This window comes from Chiloscyllium plagiosum, unplaced genomic scaffold, assembly GCF_037043375.1.
Source record: "Chiloscyllium plagiosum isolate Xiang-an unplaced genomic scaffold, Cpla_swu_hap1 HiC_scaffold_18, whole genome shotgun sequence".
Taxonomy (NCBI): domain Eukaryota; kingdom Metazoa; phylum Chordata; class Chondrichthyes; order Orectolobiformes; family Hemiscylliidae; genus Chiloscyllium; species Chiloscyllium plagiosum.
The window spans coordinates 45,602,531-45,619,153 of NW_028270156.1; the positions used below are offsets into that span (position 1 = coordinate 45,602,531).

Here is a 16,623-nt window from a genome sequence, read left to right on the forward strand (position 1 = left end):
TATGCGATGGCTCCTTCCAATAGTGTGGCTTAACTTCTAGTGCTTTACTGCAGTGAGTTGTGACATTTGAGCTTTGCTTTAATTTTGTGGTCTTTTTGTGATATGTTCAGATGCCTTTTTAATCATCAAGTCCACTTACACATTAAACACTGAAGTGGAATGAACTGGATATTAATTTGCAATCATGCCAAACAAAACTGCGCTTGTACAAAAACACAGCTACAAAACAATTATATTTAGTTCTGCTCCAGAGTAAAATCAGTAATGTTTAAATTGCAGGTACTTTGTGACACATTAGTCTTGAACCAAAGCTGTTTTGGATGTAAATCAATAGAAAAGTAGTCATAGTCTGATCTGCTCCAAATGCACTAAAGCTAAGCACTGTGAGAACCTGTGCCAGAAGACTTCTTAAACGAATTATTTTTGCATGAGATACATGCATCACAGTCAAACCATTATTATTGCCCTTGAGATAGTGGCAGTGGGCCACCTTATTCAACCATTGTATTGGATTTACTACAACTGAGGGATTTGTTAGGAGAGAGCAGTTAATTATCATACACAATGTGTGAATGAATATGGATTCACCTATAGGTTCACTCAGCATTTGTCCTCCCCTAAAGAATATTAGTGAATCATTTAGCTTTTTGGGATGATTCACTAAGTTCAAAGTTAAAAATCACACAACACCAGGTTATAGTCCAACCAGTTTATTTGAAAGTACAAGCTTTTGCAGCTACCTGACAAAGGAGCAGTGCTCTGAAAGCTTGTACGTCCAAATAAACCATTTGGTCTATAACTTGGCGTTGTGTAAATTTTAACTTTATCCACCCCAAACCAATACCAACACCTCCACAGCTACCAGTAATTTAAAGGTTAACATTACTGAAAAATTTGGAATAAAAATCTATTATTAAAATTAATTGAATTTAAATTTCCTTACTGCTTTTGTGTGGTTTGAGCTCATATCTCCAGATCATTAGGCCAGGCCTCTGTTAGAACCATAGCAGAAAATTGTAACAGAGTAGAAACCATGCTGCCTATTGGGTCCATTTTATTCCAAGAAGGACCAGTCCAATGGAGTCCCACAGTCTGTTATTTCTGCAAGCAATGTTAATTATTCTTGTACAAGTACATGTAGTGGAGTACTTCTACATCAATAATTTTTTTCTCATTTCCCCTTTATTTCTTTGTCAATTATTTGTGGTTACTGAAATTTTTGCCAAATGAATCTTGATTGTAACAGCTGCCATAAGATCTGATTCTGCATGTAACTTGCAGTCATTTGTAACAAATGTCCTATACACACATAAATGGAACCACAAGATATTAATCAGCCAAAACGTATTTAAGCGTTTTAAACAAATATGAAGCATTAATGTTAAATGTGTCCAATTTACAATGCAGATTTTATGATATATCAAATGTTTGCAAGTATTTAAGCAGCTTCAAGTGCTCTGCTCAATAAAGATTGTGTAAGTTATTTGTCTGAAGTGCCCCAGCATGCTCATTCCCAAAGACTAGGTATGGCAAAGCTTCCTTTCTTGTTGGTCTGGAAACAATCAGCTTCAGAACATTTTCCTGAACACACTCCAGGAACTCTTCATACTCTTCCTCTTACCGTACCATTTTCCCAGACTGTATTTAAATAATCACATTCCCTTATTCTATAATGTTTACATTTCCAAATAATTTCCTTGAAGATTTGTTTCTCGACATCCTTCCCAACAGTTGGTGGTCTATAGACTATGCCGAGCAATGTCCTCTTTCATCTACAGCAACCCTTTTCTTCATTTCCTGAACACCTTATATCCAGGAATATTTCACACTTAGTGTTGCTTTAATTTGAACCAAGTCTGTGTTAGATTGGATTATTTAGTGTGGAAACAGGACCTTCGGCCCAACAAGTCCACACTGACCCTCCGAAGTGCAACCCACCCAGACCCATAGAGCCACATCAAACTTCTAAATGGCAATCTGCACTTGCAATTCACCGCCCACATTTACCCATCCTGTGCATTTACACAGAAGCACAGTAAACCTGATTTAAATTTTATTATTTTTAACATTTTCTCTGACTCTACTGAGAAAGTTACTATTCTCGTGCAAGGCATTTCTCCTAGTATTCTCTGCACCTTGGTATTCCTCTCGAATATTATCACTTGGTTCCTATACACCCACCTATTTAGTTTAAGTCTCTTCAATTGTTTTCTCTCATTTTTACAAACTCAAGCTTGCCCTGGCCCAATGGTGCCTCCTTTTCCACCTCTCTTCCACTGCTACTGCTGCTGGCTGTAATCAGATCAGTATCCTACTCCTGCTCCTGCTCTCTCCTTCAACCTCTGCTCCTGTCTCCAATCAGGTCTATCCTCTTTTTATATGTTTAGAAAATATTTTGTGGTTCCTTTTAGCATTATTGACTGAAATTGAACTTTTCTCATACTTTCCTTTGCCTTTCTGTTACAAATATAAGATTACTATATTTGAGACTGCATCTTTAATTTAGGATAAAATGAAGAAGTCATGTGACCTGCTCTGAACAACAAGCCTGAGTGACATTACTGTTAAAGGTTAAATTGAGGTCTGGGTTTGTTTCTGAAGGATGTTATTGTTCTTCACAGTTGGAGATGTTGATAGTACAGGTGCACAATCCTTTATCCAAAATGTTTGGGACAGGATGGCTTTTGGAATTTTGGAATAAGTGACAGTTCCACAGTGAAATTTACTGAATAACAGACTCATTGTGAGTACTATGGGCCCTGAGACAGAATTGAGGCCTGCCAGTGCTGGGCCACGCCCACCCATGTCACATCTGAGTGACATGTGTCGAGTGGGTGTGGAGTTAGGTTCACTGCATGCCAAACAACCTTGTTAATGAGATAAAAACTTCACACAAAAACATTCGGATTTTGGAGCTTTTTGGAATTCGGGATTTTGGATAAAGGGTTGTCTACCTGTAGCATTAAGGAAAGTGTTGAGAATTTTGGATTGTATGCTTTAAACTGTTGATTTCTTTCAAAAACAGTATGAGAAATGGGATCTCAAGGATGCCTAATCAGTATTTCTACGTGGAAATGAGGCTCATTTGATGCATGTTGGCATGGATATTGGCATTGAGAAGAAAAGAGTTTTTAAATTGTCCCTAATATTCAGACACAGGCAATCTGCTGGTACCTGAGAAAGAGGTACCAAAGTCCTTGTGGTGCAGCATGAAGGTGGAATGCGGTAGGACCTTGCACTCAGACCATAAAGAACAAAATCACGAGGATTTGAAACAAAGCTGGAAAATTTGCCTAGTTTGTGCTCAAGGAAATCCCCTTACCATGAAAGACTGACCGTGGGTTAAAGATTAACAGGAAAGGTATGGAAGTAACCCTCAGGAGCTAAGAATCAATTAATACAGACTAAAGGATAGCTATGCAATCAGGGCAGGCAAAAGGCTTTCAATAAGTTTCCCTTTCTTGAGGCAAGATTCCTTGATCAGACACTGAGCACTTTTGAGTAAGGGACTCCCTAGAAGTCCACAAATCTTTTGGGCTTCTTGTGTGGCAACTCCTCTGCCCACTTAAGGGCCTCAACTGGTGGCAGGGAAATGACCTTAATTGGTTTTTCTACCATAAACTTAATTGGGGCATGGGCAGGAAGGTGGAAAGGTGCCCACCTGTTATACTCCCACCTGATTAAATGCCCAGCACCAAACTTATCATGGGGAGGGGATTAAATTCCACTCTTTGTTTCAAGTTCACCTATGCTGGATCTCTTCTCAAATCATAAAAATTGATGACATTTCTTTGTTTTTTTTCATAACTAAATCCAATTATATTATGATCATTATTTCAAATATATTTTCCTATTGAAACATTCTCCATTGGTCTTAATTCACTTTGTGTTGTACCAGAAACTTGCATTTAAATATTGGTGCAACTCTCGTGGGAATGTGCTGGAAATCAAGGCCCAAACATTCCATGAGCTGTACCAAAAGTGTAAATATCTCATTCAATCACCAAAAATGGTAATTTGTTTTCTCTTTTTTACAGTTAATTAGATCAAAAGCGATTTTCACATGGCTTTTTAATAAACTCAAAAATAAGAGCTTATTCCAGGTAAACTTATCCAAGTGGAAACAAATTATCAAGTGGCTATCATGTAATCATCTCTACAAATTAAACTATACCCACCTGAATCCCAAATGCACTTTTATACAGTCACAGGTCATGGAAACGGACCCTTCAATCTAACTTGACGAAAGTGAGAACTGCAGATGCTGGAGATTAGAGTCAAGAGTATGGTGCTGAAAAAGCACACCAAGTCAGGCAGCATCTGAGGAGCAGGAGAATAAGCATTTTGGGCAAAAGCCCTTCATCAGAAATTGTCTATGCTGACCAAGTTTCCCAAACTAAACTAGTCCCACTTACCTGCATTTCACCCATATTCCTCTAAACCTTTCTTATTCATAGAACACAACAGCGCAGAACAGGCCCTTTGGCCCTCAATGTTGCGCCGACCTGTGAAACCAATCTGAAGCCCATCTAACCTACACTATTCCATTATCATCCATATTTTTATCCAATGACCATTTAAATGCCCTTGAAGTTGCCAAATCTACTGATGTTGCAGGCAAGGCGTTCCACACCTGTTCAAATGTATACTCAATAGTCTGAGCAACAAAGCAAGTATGCTAAATGGCTTAACTACCCTGTCTACTTGTATTGCAACTTTATATATCTGAACTCCTCAGTCTCTATGTTCTACCACTAATTGTATAAATCTTGCCTTTGTTTGTTTTCTCAAAATGCAATACCTGGATTATCCAAATTACACTGTATCTGCCAATCCTCAGCCCATTGGCCCAATTGATCAAGATCTCTTTGTAATCTTAAATAACCTTCTTCACTGTCCACTATACCACTAATTTTGGTGTCATCCACAAATTAACTAACCTCCTGAATTCTCATCCAAATTGTTTATATAAATGACAAACAACAGTGGACTCAGCACCGATCCCTATGGAACACTGCTGGTCATCGGCCCCCAGTCCAAAAAACAACACTCTACCACCACCCTCTGTCTCGTACCGACAAGCCAATTTTGTATCCAAGTGGCATGCTCTCCCTGAATCCAATGTGATCTAACTTAACTAATGACTGTTGAACTTATGATAAATTAATATATTGTAATTTACATAAGCTTCAAAAGGCTTGCAAAAAAATTGCAATGCATCTTGTAAAATGCGTAGTAACATTAAGAGAATTACAGGTGAATAAAATGTACACAATGAGACATGTACATAGCTCTGTAGAGTAGTTATATGAAAAAATAACGAAATGGCTGTGCATCGGAAGTCTAAAATAAAAGAAATGATTGACGTGAATTTTCAAATTTCCTTCTGTTTCTTGTTGATGAGTTCACATTGTTGTCTGACACAGAATGTTGGGATTCAATTGTAGATGCAAAAAGCACCAACTTTTTCAGTCCTGGATCCTACTGGTAAAGTGGATGAGAGGGAAGCCTTATTTGTTTTCAAGTCCCAAATTGCATTTTCCAAAGGAGTGACCAGACGGTGGTCTGGAGCAGCAAGGCTGATATTTTGCTACTTTAGTCCAGGGACACTAAGTTATCTTTATACCTCTTCTACATCGACCATACTATGAGCAGCCAACTCAGCAGAGTTTGCAGATTGTAGCAAAGCTAAATTTAAATTATTCTAATTCAGCTGTTGGCATTCATTTTGTGGGTGAAAGCGAAAGACAGCGGGAAATGGAATGCAATGCGCCCTTTGGTTGGAATGCAGAAAGCCCACTAACTTTGTGCTGCCTGTTAGTTACATATAGCCAGTGACAACCATACTCTCTAGTGGTTGTATACATCAACAACAATTGTGTTCTTCATTTACACTTTTTCAAGCTAGCCTGCAATACATTAAGGAAGTTAAATTGTAGCCGCGGAAGGTGTTGGGAGCCATTCTGTCAGGGTACTTTACGATTGCGTTTTGGAGGTCTCAGTAAAGTGGTGTCCAATATCCTCATGGTGTAAGAGATGCTCCACACACAGCATAATAAGGGAATGGGAATGGGTAGCTGGCAGTGTTACACCACTAACCTGGGCGTAGTGCTGCCAGTTTTTTAATGGTCTCATTCAAGTAGTCATGCTCAGTGAATGTGTCTTCAAATAACACCCTCCCAACTGTACTATCGCCACCTACCACTGCCCAATGCCCCACACAGCAATCACTCATCTACCAATGATCTCTCAAAATCAATGCTTATCCCTAGTAGTTATTTATTAACTTCACCCTCTGAGATTTAACCACTTAGCATTTTATAATCATCCCGCTACTTCTCAACTTGCACGGTGCAAGTGATTTCAATATAACAAGTCCAAAATCGAAACAAACTTGAATACACTTCCTCTCTCTCACAGGAGAACATGGCACCCAACTGAAATCAGCAATAAGTTACAAGTGGGGGAGAAGCGTGCCTGCAGGACTTGGCCCCTTTGGCAGAGATGGTGCTGACCATTATGGGACGGGCCATTAGTGAGCCTGTGTCCAATAGTGCAGCTGGAACTATTAAACATGGCCATATCTACTACCCAATCCATCCAGTCCCATCTCATAACACCCTCATCGCAAAGTGTTCTGACCGAGAAGCTGATGGTGTTAGCATGCTCATCTCACATTCTCCTTTCCCATCACCACGAACGAACATTTTCCCTTTCAACTCCTAAAGAATTGCAACTTACTCAGGCAGTTGAGGAAGTGCAGATAAACTGTGAAAATAAAGATGCATGTTTTCACATGAGTGGCCAGCAGCACTGATAATTACACTATAATTTCAGAGGATAGGTTACAGAAAGGCTCTTCATTTGCGTGAGACACCAGGCAGAAATAGAGTCTAGTTAAGAGACATAGACAATACAGGTATCAGTTCACTCAATATCACGGATTAGTTCTGCAGCAGGAAACCTCAGTTGATGAGTGCGATGGGAACAGGCTGTGGGAGAGAGTTAATCGTTCATTGGAAAGTCTTTAACGTTGAGGAGGATAAACAGCACCAAGTATCCACTGAGCTTTATACACACGGAAAGTCTTCTTTTTCAAAACTGAATAGATAGCTGCCTCCATCAACACACATGGATCCAACTGTGCTGTAGAGACTGCTAACTGGTATTTCAGCATCCCAAGCAAAGTGAGTGACACAGTGTTGGCATAGAAACTCAGACATCTGTCTTCATGGCTTTGGATACCATTTTGCAAAAAAGCTCCTCAGTACTCATACATCTGTTCTTCAACAAATTTACTTCCTAAAGACCTTCTGTAAAAATGGCCTGCTGCAAAGAGTTCTTCCCCACCTATTCCCTCTTCCAATAATTATTCCAGCTCTGTGCGATTTCTGCTCACTCTTCCAGTCATTATACTAAATGCCATGAGGAATCTCTATTAAGCCATCATTAATGTTAGCAATTGGTTTGTGTTCACAACTTTCAGTCACTAGGTAAGTACTTCAGTATCATCCATCCTAATCTGAGCAGCTATAGTCCTCCACAATGAATCTACAGAGCAGAACAGACAGGTTAAGTGAGTGGGCAAGAAACTTGGCGGGTGGAATATTGAAATAACTCTTTGAAGGCTGGTATCCCATCACCAAGATACCTTTTATTTATATGTGCACAGTATATGACTCCTGGAGTGAAGGAAACTCCTGACACTTCTGTTTATAATCTGTCAGCTAGGGCTTCCTGATTGGACCAGGTTAACAGCCCTAATCAGGGAACTCACCTGAGATCTACCTAGCTGACTTTGTTCCAATCATGGCAATAGAATGTGGGAAAATGTGAGGTTAGTGCACCGGCAGAGAGAAAAGAAGTGGTGAAGATTATTTAAATGGGGAAAGCAGAAAATTGCAGCATGGAGGAATATGGTGGTCCTCCTGCATATATCACAAAATGCCAGCATACATGTTCAGTGGGTAATAGGGAAACCAAATGGAATGTTGGCCTTTATTTCGAAGGTAAAAAGAGAATACAAAATAGGGCCTCCTGCTAAATCTATACAAGGCACCAGTCAGACCACACCTATGATATTCTGAAGAATTTTGGGCCTCCTTTCTAAGGAAGGATATTGGAGTTGGTCCAGAGTATGTTCTCCAGGCAGGGTATGAAAGGATTTTATTTTGAAAAAAGGTTGGGTTTGTACTCATTGGAGTTTAGAAGAATGAGGTAACGTTACTGAAACATGTAAGATTCATAGGAGTCTTGAAAGGTAGATGCAGAGAGATAATTTCCCTTGAGAGAAAGTCCAGGAGTCATAATCTCAGAGTAAGGGGTCACCCATTTTAGACGGATGAGGAGGAATTTCTTCTCTCAGAAGTAGTGAATCTGGAATTCTTTATCACATAGGGTTATCAAGACTAAGTTGTTCAGTATATTCAAGGCTGAGAGATTTTTAATCAAGGAAGGAACAAAGGATTATGCGTAAAAGGCAGAAAAATGGAGTTGAGAATTATCAGATCAGCAACAGTCCCATTAAATAGACACACAATGTGGTGGTGATGGTAGTCTGCTCCTACAGTTTATGGTCCATAAAACTGAAATTTTCAATAAATATTGAAACCCCCTCCTCCCCAAAACATAACATGTAGAATTGTAACAGTCAGAAGAAATAATCCAGTGACCAGCATGTATGTAATGTCTCTTAAATTGTATTGTTGCATTGTGATAGTGGTGGGATTGAGCTGGAAGGAAGGGGAGGGGGAGATGGAGGTGAGGTCCCTCGTGTCAGTAGGTTTGGAAGGCTAATAAGAGTAGAAGGCTAGATAATGGAGTTCCGAAGTGGCAACATTGGCTCATGGTCAGTGTCTCATGGTCTGTCCACTCTGCATGCTTACGGCATAGCTCAGGTATGTATACATGCCAACTGCTTTAGCAATACAGTGTCTAGTACACTTCACAACACAAGTGAGCAGTAAAGGAAGAGGTAGCCATTATATGGCAATTTTGATCTACTAGTTCTTGGGCTTTACTATATTCTGGCCATGTTAATGTTAAGACATACCATGTAAAAGACATACACTAAATTATTACAAATAAAATTATGTGAACTTTGTACTCTTATGTGCATTAGACCCGGTCTTCGATGAGGACAATACAGTAGTTCAGACAAGCAGAGCATTCGTGGCAGCAAGATACAATAGTATCTCAGCTATTAGTGCACAAGAGTTACTTTAATAGTTTTATGATGAATTAATGTATAAGAATCTCAAAATTATACAAGCATCTCTGAGAAGAGAGATACATTTCAGAAATGTAGCATTAAAAAAAATTAAAAATTTTAAGGCAAGAAAGCTCCATAGTGGTGCTTTACAATTGCACATTTTAGCTCAATGCTCAGGAACACAGTTTTTTGCAATGACTTGCTGAGAAGGTTGTGTTAGGTTACTGCATTGTTTTCATTAAAAACTTATTTTATTGCAAAAGTCCCTTTTAATTAAAAAATACACCAGATTTTTTTTGTATGAGACAGTGATTAAAGCATTTTGTTTTGTTGCAATCCCACCAGAATCAAGGATGCAAGTCCCCCAAAATATTAAAATCAATATTAACAAACAGGAGTACAGTCAATTTCAGGATAACCCAAATTAGAATCATAGTATCTCTTTTCATCATGGTTATACTCTAAAATTCATAATTAATTCTCAGGCAACTGATCCTCTGAAAGGTCCCCACAAGTTACAAAATGAGACAGTTCTGTTTGGCTTACAGCACAAGCTACTGCTGATCCACACCAGACCTTCTCCCAATGTGCTTGGTTTGATGAAGAAACACTGTCATTACCGTAATGGAGAAGTATTATAATTCCTATATTTTCATTTTTCTTGCTCTTACATATCTGAGTCAGCATACATTCCATTTATTAAATAGTCCACTTGAACATAGTCTTTCCTTTTATAGCTTTCAAAAGCTTTTTGAGCAAACAATATTATACTCACTAAGAAAAACAGCATCCCAAATATTAATATGGCTATTAATGAACTGGTATCAGCTAAATGCTTGATTAGAGATCCAGCAGGTACTGAAGGAAACGTGTGATACTTCACATCGTTGAACGCAAGTGTAGTTCTTGATTCTTCTTCTGGTGAATTTGATGTTCCTCCAGGCATTATGGACGTGGTCATAGTTACAGAAGCTGAACTGTTCATTTTCTTTGTTGTAGTTTGAGGTGAAGTCATAGATGCATTTGAAGTACTCATGGCTTTTGTAGATAATGCATTTGCCATTGTGGTTTGACGAACAATTGTTGGAGCCAATTTCTTCTGTGGAGCAGTTGATGTTAGTAGCTTAGTAGTTTTTGCTAAACTAGTAGTGGAGAGTTGTGTGGGATGTTCATTTACTGAAGTTGGCTCATTGACATTTATTGTTGAATTAATTGTAGTGGGTATCATTGTCATCATTGGAGGTGTTCGAGAACCTGAAATAGGTACTGATGGAAGATTTGAAGTTGTATTTGTGACTTCTTGAGAGATTGTGGTTGTGGTGGGGACAGTTGATGACACTATGGTGGTTGCTGTGTTTGTGGTGGGGACAGTTGATATGGTGGTCGTGGCTGTGGTTGGGACGGTTGATGATACTGTGGTGGTGGCTGTGGTTGTGGTGGGGATGGTTGATGATACGGTGGTTGTGGTTGGGATGGTTGATGATACTATGGTGATGGTTTTGGTTGTGGTGGGGACAGTTGATGATACCGTGGTGGTGGTTGTGGTGGGGACAGTTGATGATACTGTGGTGATGGTTTTGGTTGTGGTGGGGACAGTTGATACTGTGGTGGTGGTTTTGGTTGTGGTGGGGACAGTTGATGATACCGTGGTTGTGGTGGGAACAGTTGATGATACCGTGGTCGTGGCTGTGGTTGTAGTGGGGACAGTTGATGATATGGTGGTTGTGGTGGGGATGTTTGATAATGTTGTGGTAGTGGCTGTGGTTATGGTGGGGACAGTTGATGATATAGTCGTGGTGGGGACGATTGTAGTTGTCCTTGTGGTAGGACTCGTGGTGATAGCAGATGTAATGGTGACTCGTGCTGATACTGGAGATGATTCATTTAAAATACTGGAATTACTACTGTTACTCCTTTTATTACCTCTTTTATTCCTATGTATACGACTTAAAAAAATCTTGCTTGATAAACCTTGCCCTATAAACAAGAAAGAAAAATGTAGTTAAAAATATTTAACAATGCTATGTACATTCACTGTAGACACATTATTAGAACATAGAACATAGAAGAATACAGCGCAGTACAGGCCCTTTGGCCCTCGATGTTGCGCCGATCCAAGCCCACCTAACCTATACTAACCCACTATCCTCCATATACCTATCCAATGCCCGCTTAAATGCCCGCTTTTTGAACAAGGGAACCACATTTGCTATCCTCCAGTCTTCTGGCACTACTCCTGTAGACAAAGAGGACATAAAAATCAAGGCCAATATTTAACAATGCTATGTACATTCACTGTAGACACATTATTAGAACATAGAAGAATACAGCGCAGTACAGGCCCTTTGGCCCTCGATGTTGCGCCGATCCAAGCCCACCTAACCTATACTAACCCACTATCCTCCATATACCTATCCAATGCCCGCTTAAATGCCCGCTTTTTGAACAAGGGAACCACATTTGCTATCCTCCAGTCTTCTGGCACTACTCCTGTAGACAAAGAGGACATAAAAATCAAGGCCAATGGCTCTGCAATCTCCTCCCTTGCTTCCCAGAGAATCCTAGGATAAATGCCATCAGACCCAGGGGACTTATCTATTTTCACCTTTTCCAGGATTTCCAACACCTCTTCTCTACATACCTCAAAGCCATCCATTCTACTTATTTGTGACTCAGTATTCACATCGACGACAATGCCCTGTTCCTGAGTAAATACTGAAGAAAAGCATTCATTCAGTGTCTCCCCAATCTCTTCCGCCTCCACACGCAACTTCCCACTACTATCCTTGACTGGACCTATTCCTACCCTAGTCATTCTTTTATTCCTAACATACCTATAGAAAGCCTTAGGGTTTTCCCTAATCCTACCGACTAAGGACCTTTCATGTCCCCTCCTTGCTGCTCTTAGCTCTCTCTTCAGGTCCTTCCTGGCTACCCTATAACTCTCAATTGCCCCAATTGAACCTTCACGTCTCATCTTGAGATAGGCCGCCCTCTTCCATTTAACAAGGGATTCCAATTCCTTATTAAACCACGGCTCCCTCGCACGACCCTTTCCTCCCTGCCTGACAGGTACATAATTATCAAGGACACTCAATAGTTGCTCCTTGAACAAGCTCCACATATCATTTACACTCTTGCCTTGGAGTCTACGTTTCCAAGCCACACATCCTAAGTCATGCCTCACCGCATCATAATTTCCCTGACCCCAGCTATAACTCTTGCCCTGTAGTACACACTTATCCCTCTCCATCACGAGAGTAAAAATCACCGAATTATGGTCACTATCCCCAAAGTGCTCACCTACCTCTAATTCTAACACCTGGCCTGGTTCGTTACCCAGAACCAAATCCAGTATTCTTAAATGGTTCTCAGAATATTCATAGAATGGCACAAAAGGATGTTCAAGAATTTTCTACTTGACTCAAATGAGCAGCAATTTAAGCCAGTGTAATTCTCAATACTGCACACAAATGTGTGATTTGTCTCCAGCAGGTGACTTGTACCAAATACCATAATGCTTATGTTCTCTCGCAGAACAAGACCTCGATGTGGGTAACATGGTATTGAAAGATCCCAAAGGACATTTACTAATGCTCACTAACATATAAAAATTGCATTGAAAGGCTAAAACAAAATAAGAAATTGCTGGAAAAGCTCTATAGGTCTAACAGCATTTCTGGAGAGAAAGCCGAGTTAACGTTTTGGGTCCAGTGACCTTTATTCAGAACATTTTGATGATGATCACTGGATCTCGAACATTAAATCTGCTTTCCTCCATAGATGTTGTCAGAAGTGCTGAGCTTTTCTAGCACTTTCTGTTTTTGTTTCTGATTTCCAGCATCCATAGTTCTTTGGTTTTTTTGCATTCAAAGGCAATTTAGTGCTTGAGCTGACATTAAACTATTCAGGTATAAGGAGCAGCAGTGTGCCATGCTTCAAATAGCCCCAGTTAAGACAGACTCGGAGATCTTTATTTTCTCAAGTCACATGTAATGATGCAGTTGTTATATCATAACCATGTCTCTTAAAGGCATACTGACTTACTGTCTGAGAGCCCTAATACAGTTATGCACCATTGTAAAACAACTGGGGGCTGTTTCCAGATAACAATGAACTACTCTGATTATCTTCTAGTGTTTAAAACCGGCAGAGGCTTACTTATTCTTTCAATGGGGAAACAATATCCTGTCCTCAAAATCAGAACAGTAAAACATAAAAATTTAAAGAAAGGATTCAATTGCAAATAAATCTGGATGCTCCATTACTGATGTAATCTGTGTACAGTTAAAGAGAACAAAAACAATACGTTTATCAAAGGATTCTGGATTTTAAGTCAGAAATGGCACAAATAGTTAACACAGAACTGACATTGGTAATTAATAAGTGGCAATTTAATGCGCTGACTCCTTGAAAAGTAAACTGATTCTTCTCATACCTATTTGCAAAGCTTTAGCATCTTCCACAGTTACTCTTTTACAGACCGGAATATTAAGACAGTGCAAATAAAAACAAAGATTTTGTTTTTCTTCAATTACAACCCAATTACACTCCAAGCCATCTGCAACACAAATTAAAAGAAAATCTTACTTATCATCTGTAATGCTTTTTAATCTATTAACACACATTTAATGATAATAACTTTATGACTGAAAATTGATCTGTCATGTTGGGTGAGTTTGGGTGTGACAGTTACAGATGGAAGGAAAGAGACCATGATTCCAAAAGGGTTCAGATGGTCTTTCAAAGGGACTAGAAGTCAGTAGCCTGACAGGTCAATTCCTGGAATCTAGCTCTGAAGAGCTGCAAGGTATGCCACAAGAAGTGTTATGGTCTCAATATAAATATCCCTCTTGTAGATGCACACTGCTCCACCAGCCACTTTCAGCTTGGCCTGCGTGGTACTTTATAGACACTTGTGAGTTCCAGAAGTCTGTCAAAGACAAGTTCAATTGCCTTTATTTTTATTTCATGGAATGTCAGCATCACTGGCATCACTGTCAGCATTACAGCATCATGGGCAAAATTTGATGAGCAACAAATGCTGAGAGCAATGCTTATATTGCACAAAGTGGTTAAAAACAAAATCAGCTTCACTTGGCTTCTTGTGTTGTCACATCACGTACTTTTCCAAAATTACATCATGCAGGTACATATAACAAACCTGCATGCCAGTCACCAAAAATCAAGTGTTTTGCTGCAAGACTGACCAGGACCTATGTTTCCTATCATTCCTTCTGATTCTGTGCAGACAGAGATCTGTGCATGCCAGTGACTTTTGAAACCAGAAATCAATGCCAGGAATGGCACTGGCACACCAACTGGGCATGTGTGCACCCTTAGAGGAAACATTGCCAAGGACTAGCATAAGGGCCAAATATCCAACTTGAAGATTAGTAAGATAATGTTGATTAGCTAGAGGGATGGTGGCATGGTGAAATTTAAATTCTGTTAATAAAGAAAATATTTGGAATTGAAATTGCAATTATGGTGCCATAAAACACAATGATTGTCATGAAAGCCCATCTGATTCACAAATGTCAATTAGGGAATGAAATATGCCTTCTTTGTCTGGTCTGGTCTACATGTAACATTCTCTGTTCCAGCACACTGATTGCATGCCATGCATTGGCTTGTGAAGCCACTACAACACAGGAAACTTGGAGAGCCACACCGTGGGAAGAGAATTACAAGGAATGTTGCAGACAACTCCAGCTCTATAGCAATATGATTGACTCTTTAAAGCCCTTAAGCTGGCCTAGCAAGCCATTCAGCCTGCTCACCATCACCTTCTGAAGAATAATTAGGAATGTGCAATAAATGCTGGCTCAGTCAGCATCACCCAAATCTCATTACAAAATAATAATAAAAAATTCTGCCACTGCAAAGTGTCTAAAAGTAACTCAGGACTGATTTTTGCAAGTATTGTGGAGTTCCTGGATTTGCAAGAGATAGTGTTGCTGCATGATCATAGGGAGGTCAGAAGAGTAAGTGACAGAGAAATAGGGGCTGTAGTTGAAGTATTAATTTTACTTAATACTTAAGTCCTCCAAGCTTGATCTTTAGGAGAGGTGACACTATTTTTTTTGAACGTATCTCCCAGGAAAATTAGGGATTGCTGTTGTGCACAGTGGCCCTTGTTTTGAAACAGCTAAAAATCATGCCTGTCATTTGATGCTTGCAGTTGCTGCCCACGCCTCCCATGGTCAGAACTCCCTCACCAAACCTCTGTTCTGCTACTATCACCTTCACACCGCAATATGCTCAATACCATGACCAGAATCATGTCCCAACATAAAATCTAACCTGAGCTTCATTCCTTACTGGAGCTGCCCAGTTGAAGTGATGATGAGACCAAATGAATGAGATTGATTACTTAAGAAAAAAAAATCAAACTCAGCTGTATTGATTTTAAATAATGCAGCTTTCTCTGTATCGATGTTGTAAAAATGTTTTGGGAAATATCTCTCCTTGACTGAGTCCATCCTGCCTTCCCAGTGTGGCCAAATCCAAATCTGAGCAGCTTTATCATACTCAGTTCACGTTCATCAATTTGCTATACACTGCATACAACTCTTCTGCCTCATCTGTTCCTTATTCCCAACTGTCAACTGAGCAATTAATTATTACAGCACAAAATGAATTCCTTCAGCCCATCACGTCCACACTGGTCATCAGGGACTTATCTTCTCTGATCCCATTTCCCAACCATTGGCCTGTACCTTTATGTGCCAAGGCATTTCAAGTTTTCATCTGAATGCTTCTTCAATTTTGTAATGATTTCTGTCTCTACAATCTTTGCAGATAGCGAGTTCCAGTTAACCACATTATCTGGGTGAAAAGATTTTTCCTTAAATCCATTCTAAACCTCCTACCCCTTCCTTTCAGTCTATGCCTCCTAGCAACTGACCTCTCTACTGAAGGGAAATTATTATTTCGATTGACCCCATCTTTGCACGTCAAAATCTTGTACATTCTCAATCTGATCCTCCTTCAGCCTTCTCTGCTCCAAGAAAAGTAACCCTGCTGATGTTGTCTCTCTTCATCATTGAAATGCTGTAGACTGAGCAATATCCTTGTAAATCTCCTCTGTACCCTTTCCAGTGAAATCACATCCTTCCTATTGTGTGGCGTCCAAACTGCACACAGTACTCCAGTTTTACAGTCCTTTCTAGCCACGTCGTAACCTCCCACCTCTGGTACTCAGTGCCTCAACTAATAAAGGCAAGTATCCCATATGCATTTTTAACTACCCTATCCACCTGTCCTGTTGCCTTCAAGGATTGACGTCCATGTACACCAAGATCCTCTACCCAGGGACTTAACATTCATTGTACACTCTCTTCACTTGTTAGTCAACCTAAAATGCATCATTTCACACTTTTCAGGACTAAACTCAATCTGCCCAACTG

The 16,623-nt window shown here is 39.7% G+C and overlaps 1 protein-coding gene across 7 annotated transcripts in view; it reads right to left on the reverse strand.

The window, feature by feature from the left end:
- Positions 1-9,202: 9,202 nt before the first annotated feature.
- LOC122557827 (uncharacterized) overlaps positions 9,203-16,623 on the reverse strand; it is a 77,077-nt gene continuing 69,656 nt past the window's right edge. For 6 of the 7 annotated variants that reach the window (XM_043705918.2, XM_087996572.1, XM_087996576.1 and 3 more), the window contains 2 exons: positions 13,650-13,772; positions 9,203-11,188 (listed from right to left, as the gene is read on the reverse strand). In XM_043705918.2, coding sequence (XP_043561853.2) covers positions 9,879-11,188; positions 13,650-13,772 — 1,433 coding nt within the window. In that variant the 3' untranslated portion in view covers positions 9,203-9,878. The remainder of the gene's footprint in view (positions 11,189-13,649; positions 13,773-16,623) is intronic. The other variant, XM_087996577.1, reaches the window with a different exon arrangement.